General features: G+C 40.7%; 1 protein-coding gene across 2 annotated transcripts in view; it reads right to left on the bottom strand.

Moving 5' to 3' along the window:
* BLMH (bleomycin hydrolase) overlaps positions 1–23,623 on the bottom strand; it is a 39,950-nt gene that overhangs the window by 6,854 nt on the left and 9,473 nt on the right. For both annotated transcript variants that reach the window (XM_036033304.1, XM_028520505.2), the window contains exons 7-11: positions 14,275–14,430; positions 13,223–13,381; positions 13,040–13,107; positions 11,641–11,758; positions 8,955–9,024 (exon numbers count right to left, since the gene is read on the bottom strand). In XM_036033304.1, the coding sequence (XP_035889197.1) occupies positions 8,955–9,024; positions 11,641–11,758; positions 13,040–13,107; positions 13,223–13,381; positions 14,275–14,430 (571 nt within the window). The remainder of the gene's footprint in view (positions 1–8,954; positions 9,025–11,640; positions 11,759–13,039; positions 13,108–13,222; positions 13,382–14,274; positions 14,431–23,623) is intronic.

Raw genomic sequence — 23,623 nt, 5'->3', positions numbered from 1 at the left:
TCCCCATTACATAATTTCCCTTCAAATTTAGTTTATGATATTTTCTAGTCTACTAAAACTTTTTTTTTATGAAGTCAAGCTTATCAGTCTTTTCCTTTCTGGCTTCCAAATTTGGTATTATGTAAACATTTTTCTGCTATTATAATGAAAAATAAATAAGAAAAAAGTAGGCTGAGTGGTAAGAAAGCATCAGAAATACAGTCTCAATGAAAAGCTCATTGCTCATTAAGGTCTTGACACAGTCTAGTCCCAACCAGGAACATGCACAATGTTAGTGGATGACTAAGTAGTGACAATGCGTCAGCCACTTCTGCTAGGTACCCACTGTGTCACTGCAGAGCATGCCCTAATGCCGCACATTTACACGGAGCAGCGACTTTCAACCTATGTGCTGCAAGAGTTTTTAAAACACGCAATACCTGACACTAAACAGTCAACCAGTGTGCTGCGGCACATGCATGTTTTAAAAGTTTTTGCAGTATACCTGCTGAAAATCGCCGATATAGACAGTAGGTTGCAACTGTGCAAAATAACACAAATAACTGTGCAATAATTCCATTCCTATAGAATGGAATTTAGCAATATCTAGAAAAATTTCAAATACATATATTTACCCTTGTCACCAAGTAATGATATTTTGGGACTTTACCCAGCAGATGCATAGCACTCACATGCACGTGATGTGAATTATATACTGTGTATTTATTTATGCACAATAACAACTCATATTTATTTAGCTCTCACTATGTGCCAGGCACTATTTCTTTTTCTAAGATTTTATTTACTTATTTTTAGAGAGAGGGGAAGGGAGGTAGAAAGAAAGAGAAAAACATCAATGTGTGGTTGCCTCTAGTGCACCCCCTACTGGGGACCTGGCCCACAACTGGGGCATGTGCCCTGACTGGGAACTGAACTGGAGACCCTTTGGTTCACAGGCCAGCACTCAATCCACTGAGTCACATCAGCAAGGACTGTGTAGCTCTTACTGTGTGTCAGGCACTATTCTAAGCATTGTACACATATTAATTCATGGCAATATTGTCTGTATCAGCAAAAGACTGGAAACAACCCAAGTTCTATTAGTACAGGAACTGGTTAAACAAACTATGGTACATCCAGACAATGGAAGGTAATGAAGCTGCACTGATGTGGAAACATACTGATAAGGAAATTCCAAGACATATCGGTAAGTGAAGCGAGAAGATGCAGAGCAGGGTACAAGATGCACTATCTTTGGTGCACTAACAAACTCTGGGAAGATGTAAGAGAAACACACAGGAATGGGTACCTCAAAGAAGAGGAAGGGAAGTGACACAGATGAATACAAGATTCCTCTTTATATACTTTTTTGTATTTTAATTTTGGAACAATGTAATTTTATTATTTACTAAATGAATTATACTTAGAAAGCAAACAGACACACACTCCCATAAAAATCTGTGGGGAGGTGACACTTTCCAATACAATTTCACATCTGCTGTCCTTGTTTTGATTTTAATCCTGACAATATCATTACCAGTCAGGCAGGGTTGGCATGAGTTGTCTGAAGTCTCACAGCCAAAAGTAAAGCCCCCACTGAAATCCAGGTCTTCCTCCAACAGAGCACTCAACAGCAAAGAAGCAGAGTTAACAACTTTAGCAACAGATAATAGCATGTAACCTGGCTTAGGCGCCTTGCTGCTTGGAACCAATTTCATCTGCTCACACATCACGCATCAACAGTCATGTGCCCAGCTTTTGGAGGGCCCATTTATGAGATCTTTTGTATCTTTAAATCAAAGAGATGCCATGTATTCTAAGTGCATGTATTTAGAAGAATGGAGAACAGTGTGGGTTGGATGTTAACTCCCTCCCTCCTGAAAAAATATTCCACAACCAGAAGAAGTGAACCAAAATCACCACTATGAGCCCTGGCTGGTGTAGCTCAGTGGACTGAGTGCCGGTTCAATTACCAGTCAGGGCACATACCTGGATTGTGGGCCAGGCCCCCCGGTAAGGGGCACATGAGAGGCAACTACATATTGGTGTGTCTCTCCCTTTCCCTCTGTGTAAAAACAAACAATCTTTTTAAAACATCACCACTTATGAGACAGACATTTGGATGGTGATCTGAGAAGAAGGTTCTTTTTCCTCCAGAGTAAATACCAAGTACGTGGTGAGAACACATTCATGCTTCTGAACCTTTTGCTGATAGAAGGGTTACCCTCGTAGCTGGATATTAACTGTGGTCTCCTTCAAAAAAAAAAAAAAACAAAACAAAACTAGAGAAGATACCATTTCCCTGATAAATCTACTACGAAAAAGGCAGAATGCAAAGCATGGTAGAGAAAGAGGGTTGTTTTGGTTTATGGGTATATTTTTTAAACTATCAAACCACAACAAAGTTCGGTCAGCAAAAGTCCACACTTCCCGAGGAAGTGTCCTCTGCCATGGAGTCCAGAAGAAGCCAGTCCACCTCTGGGCGGAAGACAGAGGGCAACTCTCCAACCGGTCTGATTTCCCCTCCCCCTGCACCAGTGAGTGCGACCCAGGCACGTCTGAGAGCACACAGTTCTGTCAGGGTCTCACTGCCGCACAGGAGAGGAAAATTTAGGTGTCATCCAAGGTTCTGTTTTCCAGCAGAAAATCAGTGCCTTCTGACACCCAAAGTGCCGCTACTCCTATTTGTTTCAGACACAGCCCGCTTTTGGATCATTCCTCAAGAGCTCCACGGATGGCAGGCCACGTTATTTCTTGGCCTTACCCCTCAGACACCACTTCCGTGGCTGGCCGGCCACTTCCTCTCCAAAACAAAAAGCACAACCCACAGACCTTTCCTAGAACTCCACTCACCACTGGCGAACTGCTAAGGAGCCTTCACATTTCCAATCACTCACCATCTCCCTTGCAGTTTATCCCTTATATTATTTTGTACTTATCCTTGTGTTTATGCTTTACCTACCTGTTCTTATAATGCATTACTGACACCTATGGGGCAAGATTTATAGCCGAAATTGTCCCAGTTTCCACTGCCCCCTCCCCCAGCATTTGAAGGAAGGAAGTACTAAAACATTGCTAATGGGCATAATAAGACTGCTGGGCTCCCACCCCCGCCCCTCTAAAAATTTCCAAAAACTGCCTTAAAATCCAACCCCAAAGCCTTTTCCTTGACTCATTTTTTGACTGCTCTGCTGTAGAACGATTTACCTCCAAGCTCTCCCTGACACCACCTAGTCCCTGGGCCTCCAGCTCCTCACCTGTTCCAATGACCGCAGCTTTAATGTCTTCCTATTGTCTCCCACCCAGGGAAGGACCCTCCCTGGTCCTTCCTCCCTCTGTCATCTGCCTTCTTGGAGGAATCACCTCTTCTTCTGCTTCCCTCAAACTCCTTATCCTGTATCTTCAGCCTGAGGAGCTCGCCATGAGTGTCACTGTGCCGCATCACAGCCCTCTTCAAATCCCCTGCCCGTGTCCCGGGTAAGTGTAAGTTCCTGTGGGGGTCGGAGACAGTCTGTGCAGGGTTCCCCAAATCCCACCGAGAAATGTGAGGTGCAGCTAATGCTAACGGTTTTCCCTCAGCACACGGTTTGGCCACCTCCTCCGCTCCTCTGGTGATACCAAGCTCACATGACAAGTCATCCCTCCAGTAAATGGGTGATGCAGCGCAATGGTCGCAGGGGGGACCTGAATTCTTAGAGACACAAAGCTAACTTACAGGGGTAAGTTAGACGGCACTCCTCCAGGAGGGAAAGGCTGAGGAGCCTTCGTTATTGTTCTCCCACCCTCATCTGCCTCCAGGTAACACGAAAGACAGTGACAATGACAGCCACCATGTCTGAGCACCACTTCTATGCTTGGTGCGGCTCTCCCAACAACTGAGGTGGGTACAGTTATTATCTCCACTCAATAGCTGGGCACACAAAGGCTTAGATAGGTTCAATGTCATGACCAGGCCCACACAGGCGAAAGCGGGGACTGCCAGGATGCAAACTGAGGAAGTTTGGCTCCAGGTTCTGTGCTTCAAAACCCCTGTCCTTCTCAAACCAATGTGAGCACAGCTGGGAACAACTTGGTGAAAACAACAGATCCTCTCCACAGGAGAAAGCAAACATACATACAACAGTTTCTCTTAAATGAGGGGACTTCTCCCTGAAACTGAGGCCTGGTCCTAGGGCCTCTGCCCCACAGTCTGTCCCCCTCTCACAAAAGAGTAGCCCTCTCCTAGTCACACAGTTTGATAAGAAAGCAGCAGTCAATCTGAGAGCACACACTTCCTGTTCTATTCAAATGTACTATTTTTATCCCCATCACGCAGGCCCTTTGGTTAATAAAAACAGAGAATGACATGGCCCTCTGCAAGAACTCAGATACCCGCATTTGACGGTAACAGTGCTTTCCTCAGGCCTGCAGAGACAGGAAAACCCTGAGGTGACATAACAAATTTGTATCTCGCCCTCTTCTACGGAATCAGAAGCCTCTGCCTTTGGCTCATGTAATTTTCTCTTGTTTCAGCAAGCTCAGCTCAACATTGACTCTAATTTATATTATTTGTGCTACAAACCCAAAACTGAATCTCAAAAAGATCTGTAAATAATCAGTTATCTTTAAGTAATATATTGGGTTGGCCAAAAAATTGGTATGGCTTTTTCCATAAAAAGGTTGTTATTTAGCACATTAAGAAACCAGACTAAACAAGCATTAAGAGCTGTGTTATGGTAATTCCACCATTCAGACCTGTGCTGCATCAAACATGAGGACCGGAACACCATCTCATGATTATGTGAACCAATCATAGAGAAGCTTCATAGTACGACTGGTTCATTAGGGAGACTGTGTAAGAATTTAATTTATTAGCAACCAAAGCTACCTGTTACATGCACGGCAGAATGTTGATAACTACCGAAGCTGTGGGACGGGCCCATGTGATGGGGGGTATCCTTGAAACCATATATCCTTTATATGTACTTGAAATTGTCCAAGATAAAAAAAATTTAAGAAAAAAAAACTATAAAGCAGCATTCACACACAAAAAGCAAAACATAAAGCAACATTTGCAAAATAATTCTGGGGAGTTTGGGATGACTCCATACAGTTTTTTACTCACCCAACTCACAATATGCTCACTTCAGACACAAACCCAGCCCTTCCTTCTTACTCACGTTCCCAGCCAAATGGCACTTTAAGAGCCCCTCCTCCTGACACTGGACATGTACACAATGTCTTCAGATCCTTTATATAGTTTTATGTCCCTTCAGTCACTACTTCCTGGTCAAAAAAGACTACGAGTTATGGTATTTCCATGCGTAGATTCGATGCTACTAGAACAGAGAAGCACGTTTTACTGGTTAAGAAAACAGGCTCTAGTATCAGACTAGGGTCATCTTGGTTTAAAGATTATGTTCTTCTCAGATTACATCTTACAAACTATTTATTCTAATAAGCCTATAAACTTTTCAAAATGAAAGACAATGTAACAAGTTCCAAGGTCTGTTCCTTCATCCAACTGTGAAATGTTTCTGACACCGATTCATAAACAAGTTAGAAATGCAGAGTCAAGTATTTCAAGAAGCAGCGGGGAGAAGAAAGCCACATGGAGTTTACAGCACGTTAGATGTGCATCCAATTTTCAGTCCAGCTAAGGAATCTGAATTCACCAACATGAAGTAATCCAAAGGGCCCAGTAAGGTAAGAATTAATAATCTCCTTTTATGTCTTTTGCAATCAGAAGGAATCTTTGTCCATTCTGTGAAATAATCAGGTTATGGCCATGAACATGACCAGTGGGGGAAGACTGAAGCCCAAGCCTGGGCAGAGGGCAAAGCCCTCAGATACCCTGCCTACGTATCTCTGCTCTCTTTACCTCCAGTTTGTATCATTAACACTACTTTTTCAGAAACCATCAATCTTAACAGCAGAAATCCCAAAGAGAATAGTAACAAACTATTAAACAATGTTATCTGTAGAAACAAAATCCCAGCAATGCTGTTTCAGATTGTCAGGTGTCTGAGAGAAACGCAGAGGCAGGCTCTGCCTCAGGCGTGCCAGCCAGTACTCACCAGGATGACGGACAGGAAGGACGGCCCTGCTGGGATAAACATGCATCACCAGCGAAGTAACACAGTACACATTCTCTTAAGGTCAGGCCACGTGTGCCAGTTAGATTAGATCATGTTTTCTTTCCTTCTGTCCTGTTAAATCTTCATTACCAAGAAATACATGAGAATAATTTATTTGGGCTATGAATGAACTATTCCCTACCTCCACTCAGGTCACTCTTATCTTTTGGCTTTCTACTAAAGCTCTGCATAATCTCAGGCATTTCAGTTATTCAGAAAAACAAAACGAGTTGCTTTAATCTGGACTGGACAGCTGCAGATTTCACTAGGAAGGAATCGGGATCAAGACTCCAGCTCTCTCAACATCTGGCCTTCTGCATCCGCAGGTTCCACATCCACAGATTCAACCAATCGCAGATCAGAAATATTCGGGGGAAAACAGTTATGTTTTTGCTGACGTGAATTATATAGTTAGGTGTACAATGGCTGTGTATGTATGGAACATGTACAGACTTTATTTCTTGCCATTATTCCCTAAACAATAGTATAAAAACTATTAGAAAAGTATTTACATTATATTATGTATATAAGCATCTAGAGATGATTTAAAGTATAGGGGAGGATGTATGTAGGTTACATACAAATACACCATTTTATATAAGGCACTTTCAGATCTGCCGATTTTGCTATTCAGGGGGGTCCTGGAACCAATCCCCTGTAGATACAGAAGAACGACTGTAATAACAATGAGTAAGTCAGCATAAGCAAAACCGACACATCATCAGTATTGAGTCAGAGTAGAGAGGTACAGTTGAATGAAACAAAAAATTAGCAAAGGCCAGAATTCTCTGTAAGAATAGGTATTTAGGTTCAAAGTACTATAATAAAAACAGTAACTCACACTACCCAAAACACCGAGCATTTGCCTGCCTTTACAAATGTTTATACTCTCTTACATGGATAACATTGTTATCGTCAAACTCAGTGACTATTAAAGACAGAAAAATGTCACAGAAGCAAGCCAAGTAATCCAGGCTCATCTAAACAAACCATAACTTTAGTCTGTTTCTTAGATACTAACTTCTATGATAACAAACCCAACTACAGGGACCAAGTTAGACCAAAAATTAAACAAGCTACCAATATCTTATGGTTTTTTTTTTTAAAGACTTCCTTCCAATTTAAGATATGCTATTCCCTTGCATTCATTTAACTATCATCAATTTACAGATATAAGTAAATTGTAAATTGTTTCTTTTTAAGTTTTCTGCTAGTTTTAAGGTTTATAACCCTCTCTACATGATTCCAACATGCATTTGTCTCAGAATGAAATTCAACTTTTAAGAAATCACCAACTGAAAAATATGTTGCAACTCTAATACATTAACAATAATTTAATAAGCACCACATAATCACAGAGCAGTAACAGAAATCACAGAAAGGGGACATGCAACCACCTTGCGAAGAACAGACATGCACTGATAGCACTTGTATTTGTTTACATATAAACACTGGGCTGCTGAGTCTCACAGCAGATCCCAGGCACAGTTAGCTGACACCCACCCATGATCGTTTCATGGGAAGACGAAAAGACTTGGAATGACAGATTCTAGGCCTCCAAGTTTTGGCCATCATATGTAGACCTGTGCTGCTCAATCATGGCATAATATCAAGTTCAAAATGCAGGTTAATAGGCTCTTCTAAGACAGAAGTTTTCAAATGTAAACTACTGAAGCCCCACCTGCTCACTTCCCAACCTCCACCCTCCTCCTTCACCACCTTTACCCTTGGAAATCCTGGGACTCTGGCAACACAGTGGGAAAGATCACTGTTCTGAACCTTGAGGGAGGCAACAGGCAAAGAGCTGCTGTAACCTCCGTTTCCTTTTTCTTTTAAGAAAATTTCTGGCTGATTTCTGCTTGGGGGAATGTATGTGGAAGCTTGGTTCCAAGTGCTTGGGTATCTCTCTCTGGGTTCCCTACCTGTTTCCTCCCAGTCTTCTATCTAGTGTAGTAAGTTTGGGCCAGTGTGTCTTCCCTAGCCAGAATCCACTGGCTACAAGTAGGGGATACAAAATCTGAGAAAGAACTGCTACAAATGCCACCAGCACATGCACACATGCAAATACATGCATGATATTCTACAGTAACACCACCATTGGGTTGAAACCTTAAAAATTAAAACATAAAACCTCCTTAAAAGGTTTTTTGTCTACTATGAAAAACGGTCTTTAAAAATATGGTCTCAAAAATTTGCAAGAAAAAAAATACCCTAATCAGTTAATGGTGATCTGTGGGTGGTAAGATTATTAATTTTCTTCTTTTTGTTTATCTACATATTTCATTTTTCTACAACTCATATATTACCTGTGAGCTTTTTAAAGTCTAATTATTATAACGTATTTATGACTTCTGACTGGGTTTTGATTTGTCAGAATAACATAGTTGACCAATGCATTCTTTTACTCTATAGGCTTCACAGCTCCTAGAGTCGCCAGTGAATGCGTAGTTTCTTGCCAATCCCATTTTCCCGCTCAGAGGCTCTGACTTTCTAGGCAGTTAGTGCAGGAAATGAAAATGCACCAAATGCTATAGAGCAAGTGTCCTGCAAAGGGCACTCAACCTTCTCAGTGGCCAGGGTGTTCTGGTATAAGAGGTCTAGTAGGGTCAGCATGGTTTAGAGCGAATGCCAGCACATACTGGTCTCAGCATCAGCTCAGGGGATTCAGACACACTATTTTGGTCATAGGGATCCTGGAGGCAAACTAGATCCTCAGATTTTTCTCTGGAATAGTCTATCCTATGGGATAAATTACTGAAAAATGCTCCACACTAGGGCAGCTTTCTACCCATATCTCTTGAGGCAGAGAGCAGAGCAGACTCCAGGCACCCTGAGCTGCTATTACCAGCTTCAGCTCACCTTTTTGGCCATGGTCTTCACCCCACGAATTCTCCACTCTCCATTTCACGAATGCGCCATCCTGATCATCCTGCAAAAGAGTGGGTGAGAGGGGATAGTCAGAAACTACTGCCGACGCGTCATGCTAATCTTGGCTTTTCTTCAGCCACTCAGGAGCAGCAGCCTTCTCTACACGGCCAGGACATACGCCTCCGGGTTCGACCAGGGCCGTGTCTCTTCTGCTACAGCTAAAGGGAGACCCCAACAGAAGTGTTTGAAGCTCTTGGGGTAAAAATGCAATGGACCTAACAAAGCAATCATACTGTTTTCTCCTTTACACTCTAGTCTATATAGAAAATAAGCATATTAAAGTGTTACTTGGCTAAGAAAAACAAAATATTAGATTACTAAAAGCAGTGAGCACCATTTGAAGCCAAGCCTATTGCTATTAATTGATCAGCATTCTTTGCAAAGACATCCCAATATATTTATTTTAGAAATGATTCTAAAGTCTGGTCAAAGTTTAAGAAAGAAACACATTCTCATCATACAGCTTCATTTCCTGCTTGGGAGAACCAAGCATTGATACTTTCCAAATGTGTGATTTACTGACTCGGTTAGTTAATATTGAGTTTAACCCAATAAAGATTGAATGGCAAAGCAAAAGTGAATAGACTATTTTCATAAAACAAAACCCAGGCAGTACTACTGTCCTCTCCCTTCTATCTTCCTTAATCAAATAAGCTCAATTTCATCTTCTTAAAGGAACAATGACATGCATCATAAAAACCTCCATTTACATGCTTTACTAGAGTGGCACAGAGAGGGACAAAAGGAAGGCTTCATTGGGGAAAGACTTTTTCATTTTCAGCCAGGGCATTCACTGCTGTCAAAACAACTTAAATCTTTGTAGCGTGAGAAGACAGCTGGCTCATGTATTATCTCCTAATGATTTCATTTGTCAACTCCCACTTGCATATAACTGCATGAGTCTCATCGACATGGGATTTGACTCTATCCTTGGCGGTTTTCTTGGATCTCAGTAATTTTCAGTCTCAGAAATAGTCAACAACCAAACCCACAATTTCAAATGCCCTTATCTGTACTACCCCTTATCTGAGTCCCAGATACCTTCAAAACTACATCATTGAACTACACATTCTAAGACTAGCCTAGCAAATGCCCGTTTTGGTTTTCTGTTCCCCCCATTACAGTCCATCTTTACTCTCCAATTAAACACCACCATCAGAATCTATATTACCTAAGGTCATTTATTATAGTAAGCCTGAAAATGCTTCCTCTTCTTGCCTTTGCCAATGAATTCCTGCGTGACCTAGATTAAGGTGTTCTCTGTCATCTACACACATAGAATAAAATCTGGACCTCCCTTACAGGGGCTCTAAGGAAGCAGCAGTAAGAACATCTCAGAACACAGCTACTGACATTTATCTCTGCATTACCATTCAAATGCAGTGCAAGCTAGGTTCAGTGGTCAAAAACTCAAACTGGAAGGAAGAGAAAAATCTCACTATAAAATTCTAGTTGTGATAATATAAATTTTGCTTTATACTATTAACATGTAAGGTAGCTCCCTTCCCCTGAAGAAAAAATGATCAAAGAATGAAAGTTCCCAAGAATATGACATGGTATGTATGATTTTTATTTCTTAATAAGTATGCATGATTATTAATTTTGAAAAACATGGATACTCTGTAAGAGATGGAAAATGACAAAAAGCCAAACCTTTCTTAGAAATTATAAGATTTTTAGTTTGTTTCTTAATAGTTCTCTAAAAATTTAAAAATTTAACCTTAATTTAAGAAACTTTAGTTATAAGTCCACTGAATTTAGTAGTTCTGAACATAAATAAAAACAATGTACCATTTTAGTAGTATTTTATTCTATTTGATTTACTTTAGTATTTTATTTATTTATGATATTTTATTAAAAGTTTCTTCTAATGTCAAGTTAGTTATTCTTTGACTCTTTCCCTAAATTAGACGGGTTAGAAAAAGAATATTTTTGCTTGTGGTAGTTAAAAATTTTTCAATAGTTTGAAGTCTTTTCTTCCTCATGATCCCTGAGCACAGGTGTAAAATATCATTCTGCAGCCCAGAGCTGGGAAGGCTTATTTATGAAAGATAAAGTTTCAGCTGTGGTTTCCAACAGTGTGTCCTAGAAACAGTGATATTATTATTCAGAGTATTTCACAGGAAATTCCAAATACTTTACATCCAATTTCCTGCTCCGTATAAATCCAGTAGTGGATGGGCATGCAGTCCACAAATTACTGTTAGACATTTTACTGCAGAAGAATCCGAATGACGAATGAAAGGAAGGAGAGTGTGAACACAGGTTATCAAGACATGAACACTTTCGGGACACACTTAAATTCCTTATTCAATAGAAGTTATCTTCTCCCAGGTTCCCTTGCCGACCTCTCTTCACACCAAGAACTTCCAAAGTTACAGAAAATCAGTTCCTTCCTTACTCCCTGCTGACCCCAGTGCTGCTCCCCATGGAAAGTTGCTGTTTTTACTGCTTCTGTGTATGCGGCCAAACCTCCAGTGATGCACCTACAGTGTCTTGCTTGGAAGCTGTTAACCAAACTCAAATACACTCTGAATGAAGCTCTGACAAAGAGGCTGCAGGAGAATGGAGGTCCCTCTGCGGAGACAGTGTAGTGGGCATGCTTAGCGGGCCGTACCTTCTCTGAGACTGCAGTGAAGGCCATGGCATGGGTCATGAGTGAATCACCAAAAGTCAGCCTCTCTGCTTTATTCATGTTCTTCATGGAGATACCAAACACTAACTCATAGTCATAGCTGTAAAAAAAAAAAGAAGAAGACAATACAGAATAAAGACAGTACAATCAAGGAGGAAAGACAGCTTCTGGTTGTAAAAGAAACATAGAAGAAGCCGAAGGGGCCCCATAGCTCAAATAAACACGGGCTGTAGCTCTCCAGAGAACTGGGTACATGCAGAACTTAGTCTCTCAGTGGCGTTCTATTCTCCATGTGCCACAAGAATACTCAAGAAAATATGAAGTGATTAAACATAAACTCCCCGTATTGAGAGGTTGACAAGATGAGCTTAGATTGTCATTTTGGCAAGAAAACTTTAAAAAAAGCTTTTGACTGCTATCAGAAATGGTCTCTTTAAAGCTGGTACAAGCGACCAGTTTCTGAATTCATTTAGACCATTGCTGACTGTGAAATTTCAATAAATAATATAAAAAATAATGGAGAACATTTTCGAAGTTAAAAAAATCATGAATTCTCTCTTTTAGCAGATTTTTCTGTCTGTCTGTCTTTTCTCTTGTTAACTGTTAAGTTATTCCCTCAACTTCCTACAAGTAACAATTACTTACAAGTAACTCTAAAGTGGTACATTTTAATAGTCAAGAAATCTTGTATAATTTTATTCACAAATGAACCTTCATTGTCATCAACAGCCAGGAGGAATGTTTTAAAGTGTGTATGTAAATTTGTTCTAGTTGTCAAAAAGACAAACTATATAAGTTATTACTCTAGGTGGGTTGCTCAGCTGGTTAGAGCATCATCCCCATACGCCACAGTGGGGGGTTCGATCCCCAGTCAGGGCACATACAAGAATCAACAAATAAATGTATAAATAAGTGGAACAACAAATCGATGCCTGTCTTTCTCTCTCTCTCTCTCTCTCTCTAAAATCAATAAATTAAAAAACCACATATAAGTCATCAAAGTAAGAAAAGAAGTTCAGAAGGATCAAATGGCAAACAAGAGGTTTGGAAAACATTTCATTACACTCCCAGATGTCGGAGCAGATTTGCACAGTAATCAATTCTTTTTAAAGGTGCCTTTCTCATACAGGATGGCTTTTTAGGAACATCCAACAGTTCAATGCAGACATACAGTATGATCTTGATTTGCCAAGTTGGAGCATGTAAGTATGTGAAGTTTTTGTTTAGAGTCTTTAAACTCTACAAGATAAAAAGAAAAAAACCCACCCTCAGGCCAGCCTTACTCTTTGGGTGAACCTTGGCCAAGTCATTTCATACCAAGAGTGCATTCCCACAGCAACAACCCACAAATGACTTTCTATTTTCAATTTCTTGCACTCACACATTCATGTCACTGAGGCCCAGCTTGCCGTTGAAGTGTTTTCCAATATCACAGCCAAACCATACAGCCTAGAAATAGAGGAAAGAGGAAGAAAGTCAACATAAATCCTATCTTCCTCTTACACCAAAGAAGTGGAAGAAGAGGCTTTACCCCCAACACAGAAGACACAGAAACATTACCAACCTCTCCATCTTTGATGGAGGCAGCCACCATCTTCTTCAAGAAGTCAACGGGTTGGTTGTTATAGAGAGTTTTTCTCCCTCCAACCATATTGCCTAGGTATTCCACCGTGTAGAGTTTGTTGTACTTGTGCTGGGGCCGAGGGTCATTCACGAAACAAATCTATTGAGGTCAAGAACATGTTGATTGGGACATAAAACCAGGAATGCCAAGCAAGACACATACCTCCCCTCTAAGTTCATATGTCTGCATCAAAGCTCATCAAAGCCCTCTGCCTACAAGAATAAGCATTACAAACACATTGCTAAATAACGAAGAAAAAAAAGGTGGCAATGTCAGTGGCAGAGATCCTTGCACATTCCGATTAGTGTGTTGGACACATTTGGGTGCTGCATCTTTCCAACTGGCAAGAATTACCCGCAAAAGTAATTCTGAAGAACTGCATGCACTGAGTAAGGCAAGATAGAGATCCCATCACTACAAGAGCCCTGCTCTCAAGTTGTAACGTGGGCTCAACACCCAGCAATACCTCAACTGAGATGGGATTCCAAGCATGAAACAGAGCCATTTGCTGAAAAAAGAGTCAAAACGACAATAAAGGAGGGGGGGCCTCTGGTCATCTTGCCAGGCAGTGAAGAAGACCGGAGAGCAGGAAAAACTAGGATGGGACACGGCTCCCTTCCTCGAGAGTCCCCAGGGTGGGGGCAGGGATGGAGGGTGCATTTCAGAGGTACTCTGAAACCACAGTGAGAAACACCCAGTATGTTTTTATTGTCTTTGCACCTGGGAATCATTCTGAGCTCAAAATCAGAGGAGCATGTGGGAATTAAACTGACTGCTAGCCTATGGTAAGCAAAGTCTCTGCGGAGAAGCACTGGGGACCCTGTGCTTTATTATTAGGTCTACAAAATACCTCAGAGGAAGGGGGGAGGGGAAGTCTGTTTCGATTCTAGTCTGATGATCACACATGTCAACCCAGGCATCTTACACCCTTCCCTGCAGTCAAAGGGCACATGAAAGTAACCAGCCAGGGGCTGCCAAGGCCAGACTCCAACCTTATCCTCCATATTGAAGAGAGGCTTGACGTGGTCCCGGTAAAACTCCAAGGGAGTTATGGGGCCAATCTTGTGATAATTTTTATCTTTGTCTCGATACTCCCAGGTGAACGTCTCCGGTGGGTTACCCAAACAGATACACACCACTCGGAATATCTGGAAGAAAGAAGACAGGTAAGTGATGGCTGGGGGAAAGTGTTACTTACCTTTTCGTTTTCCTCAAACTTGGGAAACAAGACATCTAGCTAAATTCAAGCCAGAAATTTCACAGGAAATCTAATATTTTTCCAAAATTGGAAGGCTGATGTCCAGAACTTAATATCAGTCAACTTCTGAACTCTTAAATAAATAATCTGAACAATATAATTCTGAAATACTGATATTCAGTACTCAGTATTTGCCTTGCAAATTCAACTTCCTTGGCCAAAAAGCAGCTTAGCCCTGATACACAAGACCTGGGTTGCTACTCTGCTGATGACATTTCAAATATCAACATATGATATTTGAAATAGACGGCATATATTTTATAAATGGATTTCCTCCCCTTTATTCTACGCTTTGCTTTAATTGTGACAGGGTCTCCACTAAGAGAAATGTCATTAACGTTTCAGTTAGATGACAATGTCTGTTAAAAGTATTATTAGAATAGGAATTAACTTTTAGTAAGCAGTAAGGTACCATTTTTCAGGTTGTGAGACCATAACGTATTTTCTGATGATGTTACAGCACCTTCAAGTTAGCATCGTAACAATCCAAGGGTGTCCTTTTATATTAGTTTTATCTTATAAAAAGACAAAAATAGAAATAGATATACCCTATATACAGTTAGAATATAGAAAGTACTTCCTCTATATCAAATTTGCTAGATCTTTAAAAAAATAACATTATGATCTGCCCCTTCTCTCTCCACCCCTTGCCACCGTGACCCCCTCACCTCACTCAGCCCCTGCGTTATCTGTGCTACACATCTGTACACGCCATTACATTCCAGAGAAATGAATCTGATACTTATTATGTGTGCCTAGTTTGTGGTAGGTACTATAAATCTGGCTAGGTTCACCTCATTCTCATAACGTTCTTTTAAGGTATAATTTCCCCTCCTTTTTTCTTTTTTTTCAAAGGAAATCAAGACTTAAGAGAAATGAAGAATTTTGGGTATTTGTGTCTTTTATAGTATCTGGCACTATATCTGACCTAAGTATCATAGCTGATCTGAACATTGTTCCATTCTCCACCTCACTACGGGGTAATTTTTTAATTCATTTATTTATTTTTAGAGACAGGGGAAGGGAGGGAGAAAGAAAGGGAGAGAAACATTGACCAGCTGCCTCTCGCACACACCCACACTGGGGACCTGGCTTGCTACCCAGGCATGTGCCCTGCCAGGGAATTGAGCCAGAGACCTTTGGGTTCGCAGGCAGGCATTCAATCCACTGAGCCACACCAGCCGGGGCTAATTTTAGAAGCACCACTTTCTTTAAGTTGCTTTCCTGTTGAAGAGTCGTTAATGCTTCCCTATTACTTCCCACAACAAATCCAAACTCTTATGACCTGATTTATTTTTTTAATCTTTTTTTTTACTTTTTACATAGGCATAACTTACATTCAGTACATATGTAAAGTACATATAACCCTAAGTATACAGCTCAATTCAATTTTCACATACATATACACCCACGTAACCACCACTGGGATCAGTATCTATCTAGAACAGCTACAGACCTCCATAGGTTCCCTGGCCCCTCTGCAGTTAATAACCCAAACCTCCCTCAAGGTAACATCATTCTTTTATAAACATTGATCAGTTTTGCCTGTTCTTTCACCTTGTATAAATGGAATCATACAGCACACTCTCTCTTGTATGTAGCTTCCTTTGTTGACATAATGCTGTGAGGTTCACTCATGGTGCTGTGTCAGTGATTTGTTCTTTATTGCTGTGTATTATCCTATTGTGTAAACATAGTACAATTTTGCTACTCTCCTACTGATGGACACGTGAATTGTTTTCAGTTTGGAGTTGTTATGAATAATGCTGCTGACATTTCTAACCAAACAGTTTTCAAGGAGGTTGAAGGAATTTACGTGCTCACCAGCAAAGTAAGAGAGTTTCAGGTGTTCTGCATTCTTGCCAATACCTGGCACTGTAATTTCACTTTTTTGGTGGGTAGGTAATGGTTCCATGTGGTTCTAATTTGCATTTCCCTGATAAGCATGGTCAGATTTTAAAGGCTCTTAGAAACCTCACCCAACCTTACTTCCCGTGATGGACTCTGAACTCGTCAGGTCTGTCCGTGTCCCTCCTTACTATGTCTGCTCGCTGCCCTCAGCTCACTGTCGCCTTCACAACCCTGTCTTCTGTGTTCCTCAGATCCCAATCCTCGTCCCATGCTTTCAAGCTCAGTGCAAGATGCCTCTCCTCCGGAAAGTTTTTGATAATTATTCAAGCTCATACTGACTGTTCCCCCTTCTGAATACTTTTGGCATAAGAATTTAACATTTAGCTCCACAGTGCCATTTATGTTTCTCTAATGTCTCCCTTTCTGCACTTAATCTATTAGGAACAAGATCTGGGTCTTAGACACACCCCAATGAACCCCGTAAGAACCACATTAAAAATTATTTCCTTAAATCAAAAGTTCTCTGCCCTGGCTGGCATAGCTCAGTGGATTGAACACGGGCTGCGAACCAAAGCATCACAGGATCGATTCCCAGTCAGGGCACATGCCTGGATTGCAGGCCATGACCCCCAGCAACCGCACATTGATGTTTCTCTCTCTCTTTCTCCCTCCCTTCCCTCTCTAAAAATAAATAAATATTTTCTTTAAAAAATATATTAAAAAAAGTTCTCCAGTGACTGGTGTGAAATTTGAATTCAGGAGTCAGACTGGGCTCTGCTCTCTTCAAAACCATTCTGATGGCGAGGCCTTAGACATACAGGCGATGCTTCCCTCAACTCCACCGTCCAGAACTTGGTGAAGTCAAACATGCCAGCTTCAGTCCATTTCTTTCTTTCATTTTTTGTTAAGATTTTACATATTTATTTTTAGAGAGAGGGAAGGGGGGAGAAAAGGGAGAGAAACATCGATGTGCAAAAGAAACATCGATCAGTTGCCTCTCATACATACCCCAACTGGGGACTGAACCCACAACCCAGGCATGTGCCCTGACCAGGAGTTGAACCAGCAACCTTTCTCTTTGTAGGACAACACCCAGCCGAGCCACACCAGTGAGGCTCCAGTCCATTTCTGACTGATAGACCATGGAGTCACACCTGCCACAAGCCAATTACAGCAAATAATCACTTATCGATTCCATTTATAATTAAGGTCATTTCCCTCCTTTTTCCTCTAGTTAAGGAAAGAACAGTGGCTCTCAAAATACATTGATTTTTCTCATTTCATACATTAGAATCTTATACAATGGCAAATTCTGGACTGGATGAAGTGATTGCCCAACAATGTCTTTCTAAATTTCAAGAAGAGGTGTACCAAATACAGATAAGGTTAGGGTAACCAATCCTATGCATGTTGTAGTCATTCTTGGAGCAGTGGAAGTGTTTCATCTTCTAAATAATGTCCTCCTAATTCTACGGGCTATTTCTATCTCTGTGATCTCAATGAGGGCAGGATGACCTGAACCAAATCACAAAGGTACCTAAAAGCAGGCAAAAGGGAAGGCCTACCTATGACGTTAGAACTATAAGGATAAAGGGACTCATCATTCATGTGTTATTATGGAAGACAGAACCTGATTCTACGGTCTTTTAACAAAGGCAGATTAACTTACAGAAGTTATACTTGCCATTTACTTGTTATATCCTGGTTTCCAAGACAGAATCTTCCTTTTCTAGGATTTACTGTGTGTTTTATGAGCCCGAACCACCTTAAACCATCTCTCTCTTAGTGATATATCATTGTCAGGATGGTTTCTAGCACAAAAAAGAAGAGGCAGGGCATCACATTAGCAGCTGTAACTGGGCTGCTCTAGCCACGTACCAGTGAGCTCTGGGATTCACCTGCACCAGAGAGTCATTTTGTATCTGCACAGCGCCAAGGCCACAAATGGCAACTTCCTCACGAGGACATTGCCATTGGTAACTATGGTCAAGACAATGACAATGGGATGAGGAAAGTTTTTTGTTTTTTTCAATCCACACCTGAGGACATGTTTATTGATTTTTAGAGCGAGAGTAAGGGAGAGAGAGAAACATCGATCAGCTGTCTCCCGCAGGTGCCCTGACAAGGGACTAAACCTGCAACCTAGGCTCGTGTCCTGACCTGGGGGATCGAACCCACAAACTTTTTGGTGTGTGGGACAATGCTCCAACCAACTGAGCTACCTGGCCAGAGTGAGATGAGGAAGTTTTATAGATTTAAATGATACATATTTTCAACTAGTAATTATTGTCACATGTGTACAAACATATATCTGTGGGATATGGATCAATTATCCATCATCCAAGGGTGGTTTTCCCACCTCAGCCAGGCCCTGACCAAAAAAGGAAGAGGCTAGGCCCAAGCCCAGTGAAGATTAAGACACCAAAGTGAATTTCTGTTTACTTTTAAACACATTCTAAATATAAACATGAATGTCTTAGGCTGTAATTTGCATAGTACCTTAGTGCACACTTGATTCCCTACGTAAAGTGTTAGATCACTGCCTCCTCCTCTCCCAGAATGCAGTAGAGGAAATCTGTATGTTTGGCTATCTAAAGGAATTCTATAGTGAATCCTTTTGCAGGACAAATACTTATACCCTATTGCATATGTTTTACAAATGTGAATTTTTACCAAGGGTACATATAAGGAATAAATGAGGATAAAGATTACATCTCTTCCTCATGAATTTTAGTAAACCTGTGATTTGAGACATGTTGCATTGTTTTACATCCATAATCATTCATGTTCGTGTCAGGCTGTAAGTCTTTGGAAGGATATTTGGCTCCAAGCCAATTAATGATAATTAAACAAGCTCTACTAAAAAAATCTCCAAAGTATAGTCTCCAAGGTCCCTGATACTATATTTTCTTGATAAGAGACCATGCTGTTCTGAAATAACATTCCCTGTTCCCAAAGGTACAAAATTGGCAGTGAGCTTTGCATAACCAAGTCTGCTCTCTGGTGGGCAACTCGGGAGTGTCACCTGCTTCTCACAGAGATGCCCTTGGCATTCAGAACAAAAAATGACACCAGACACTGAACACAACGAGTCATTATACAGAACTGAATGTTGGTGAGTAACAGAATCAGGAAAGGGAATGAAAAAAAGGAAAAGGACACCTAGCTCCTGAGACGTGGGACACGGGGAAAGAATCTGTAGTTCCCAATTTCAAGCATGTGGGACTGAATCAATTTCCACACCCATGGCTACCTAGCAGACAGACAGCAAGTGAGAGGAGAACGGCAGGATGGAATAGCTGACAAGCAGTCATAAATACTTAGAAGGGTGAGGGTTTAAAGCCAGCCACGGGCAGACACAATACTAGGTTACTGAGCGTGTACAGTAAGGTCTAAAGCAGTGGTGATATACTAGTTACTTCTATTACAAAAATGCAAAGCTACAGTGTCCTGAAGAAATCATCTACCCCAACTTTTCAATTTTATTGATGGAGAAATTAGGCTCAAAAGTAAAATGATCTATTGATCACAAAACAGAATGGCCACAAGTATACAAGAGTGGTCACAGAAAACAGTGAACTTTGACTAAAAAGTTCCATGCTGATGGCAATGAGCTAGTTAGAAGAGGGAGGGAGTAGGGACCTTGGTGACCACAGACCCGTGGAGAGAATGGGGAAAGAAGGGAAGAAAACTCTCTGCTGCTTTCTGGTGGAGAATGAAAGAAAGGCAAGGATCTGTTCAAAAACAGACAAAAATAAAATAAAATAAACCTGTGCCTGCAAAAGCAGGCAGGGATACTTTCTGAAAGCATTAAATATATTTTCAGGCACGAAAAACACATGAAAAGGCACAGTAAAGAAGCATGTGCCCCTCTGTCGTATTATAGAAAATGAGCTCACGTAGGGAGCTGCACAGAGATGCTGACAGTCAAACGATGACCTTGAGGCTACTGCAGAGTGGTGTTCGAATCACAGAAATAGTGAGAAATGCACCACTGCTGCCACACCCCAGAACGACTAAATCTGCATGTTAACAGGACCTCCAGGGGATGCACGCACACATTTAAGTCTGAAAGCCCTACTTTAGTCCACATCTCTTCCTTCCCTCCTCCGACACTTTGCTTCTTCAATGACTATTTCTCTCACTCACATACCCCTTTCCACACCCAAGTTCCCTCATACTGCCCCAACAGCCAAAAGGCCATCTCTCACATCTGCAGGCCCCCCACTTTAAGACCCTGCGACATCACCAATTCTTTCCTTTTTCTTGTTCTCTGCACAAATCTGATGCAAACCACGATAATCTCTCATCTATACAATCACAACAGCCTCCTAACTGGTTTCTCCACTTCCTCTCCTGTTGCTTTACAATCCATTCTCAAACCACCCAGAGGGCATTTTTTAAAAACAAAAATTAAGCCACATCACTCTTCAGCTTAAACCCCCTTTCAGTGGTTACCCAACTTGGTATAAAACACAAACTTTCTCACAGCCTGCAGGCCCTATATGAGCTGCTTCTCATTTCCTCTACAAGATCTATGTCGGCCACTCCTGCCTTCCTTCCAAGCTCAAGTCACACTGCCTCCTTTCTACTCCTCAAAAATACCAGGCTTTCTCTCAGACTTTTGTACTTACTGTCCCCTCTGGTGCGCTGGGGCCAGACCTTTACGTAGCAGGGTCCTTCTTGTTACTCATGTCTCAGTTTATACTTGATCTCAGAAAGGCCTTTCTTGATCACCCCATCAATCACACTATTTTATGGTTTTCAAAACATATGTCACAGATGGTTTCTTGCTTATTTACTTGCATGTTGTAGAGTCCCTGAGAGAAAGGACCATGTCATCACTGTTCCCCAGTGCTTTTTTTTCCCCCACAAATGACTGTAGGTTCTTTGCTATTTCATAGCTGAAAATGACGAAAAGGTCCTTTTTAGCTCTCTTCCAATGTGAAAGATAGATATAAGACTTTTTTTTCTTGCAGAAAATGATCATCTTTGAGCTGGCTGTATATACCTCATTTTACTAATTATTAGCTGTGGGGCTACAGTCTCCTGAGAGCAGCAGCATTACAAAGCCAGATGAAACCAGAGGAAATTCAAAGAGGTTAAGCCACCAATGCGTTAGGCCACACCAATCTGAAGGTGCCTGCTCTCCAAAGCAAAGTAGCATAGCAGGGTCTGAAAAATATAATGCTTTAGGGAGGAGGGACAAACTTTTGGCTAGGCCAAACCTAGCCCACAGAGATGAGACTAACAAGGGGATAAATGATGACAGGAGACTAAACTTGGAGTGGTGAATACACAATACAGTATACAGATGATGTGCTACAGAACTGTACACTTCACTTGAGCCCTGGCTGGCGTAGCTCAGTAGATTGAGCGCGGGCTGGGAATCAAAGTGTCCCAGGTTCGATTCCCAGCTAGGGTATATTCCTGGGTTGCAGGCCAGAACCCCCGGCAACCGTACATTGATGTTTCTCTCTCTCTCTCTCTATCTCCCTCCCTTCCCTCTCTAAAAATAAATAAATAAAATCTTAAAAAAACTGTACACTTGAAACCTGTATAATTTTATTAGCCAACGTAACCCCAATACATTCAATAAAAACTTCTACTGATAGAGATATAACCTATAGGTATACACATACATATGAAAAATGATGAGTGGACAAGCTTTTTAATTTTTCCTTTTTAAAAAAAATTGATTGATTTTAGAGAGATAGGAGACAGGGGAGAGACAGAAACATCAATTCATTGTTCCACTTATTGATGCACTCATTGGTTGATTCTTGCATGTGTCCCGACTGGGGATCAAACCCATAACCATGGCATGTTGGGACGATGCTCTAACCAACTGAGCAACCCGGCCAGGGCTGCAGTTTTTTTTAAGTAAGTTTGAAAATAACCAGAATGTCCATTAAGAGGAATGAGTTAAATTAATTATGGTGTATCCAGACAATGGAATACCATGCAAATATTTTTTTAAATGTAGTTCTTTATGTATCGATATGGAAAGATTTTCGAGATATATTGTTAAATCTAAAACAGCATTGTACAGAATATGAATAATATACTTACAGATGCTAGTATATAATAATATATAGAGATAATATATAATAGTATATAATAATATAATAATACATCTGTTAATATATCATTTCCCCAAAAAGAGGGGGAAAATAATATATACTTGTATTTGATTGTAAAAAAAGATCTCTGGAAGGGAAACTAACTGGTAATACAATAACAAACTAATAAAACTAATTTGGGAGGTGTGCGATGGAGAACAGGGTGGGAAAAAGACTTTTTACTGTATGTCTTTTTATATTTTTGATATTAAAAAAATTTTTTTAATCAAAGAAGTCTTTAAAATAAAAATATCGATAACTTGGCTTTTCTCAAGGAAATCAATTTTGTAGGTCTGGAGCAAGTCTAGAACCATATGATGTTTTCAAGAGCTAAGAGCTACCGCTACACAATTTCCTAAGCAAATAATAATGGCTTCTTGTCTCTTTTCGTGGCACTGACAAATATTATTTCTAGTCTTTGTTTTACATTTTGTTTTTAACAGAGTTTTGGTAGAGAGGACATTAATAACCCTCAGGGCATCTGGAGGTTGAGGGAAAGAATAGATGCACTGAGAAAACATTGCAACACAGGTGACAACAGGTTTCTAAAACAGATCTAACTTGTCTGTCATCCCATCTAGCAACCTATAATTCTCTTCCCTCAGAAAGAAGGCCTTAAGCATAAACCCCTTTCATTCAAAGCTTTCCAAGCTTTGCGGCTGTTAATAAGTCATCATCTTGACTTATACCCACAAGGCCAGGCATAGCATAGGTACCAATCTGTGGCTTTAAAACCACAGCCACACTTCTCATTACCAGAGTCAGGTTCAATGAAGACAAGTCACTTAGAGGACTGTAAAATTTAAAAATCTACTGTACAGAATTCCATAGTCAACAGTTTAGGCAGAACCATTAAGTAAATAACCCTAAAAATGGCCACACTCAGGATTTGGTATGATGATATCTTATTATTTTTCCAAAGTAGGAGTAAAGGAGGAAAGATATTAAAACACACCAGCCAACCCTAATGGCCAGGAATAGATCTTAAGACATCTCCTTTAAAAGATCATTAAAACAAACATCAAAAGCCTGCAGGAGGCTTATGATTTGCAAGAAGTATTATCTGGGTCCTTTACCATAACTATTTATAGAAACCCCAACTTTACTAAG

Source organism: Phyllostomus discolor, chromosome 8, assembly GCF_004126475.2.
Source record: "Phyllostomus discolor isolate MPI-MPIP mPhyDis1 chromosome 8, mPhyDis1.pri.v3, whole genome shotgun sequence".
In the NCBI taxonomy this organism is placed as follows: Eukaryota; Metazoa; Chordata; class Mammalia; order Chiroptera; family Phyllostomidae; genus Phyllostomus; species Phyllostomus discolor.
Note: the sequence above shows the minus strand (reverse complement) of the source record. Positions and strands in the feature narration are given on the sequence as shown.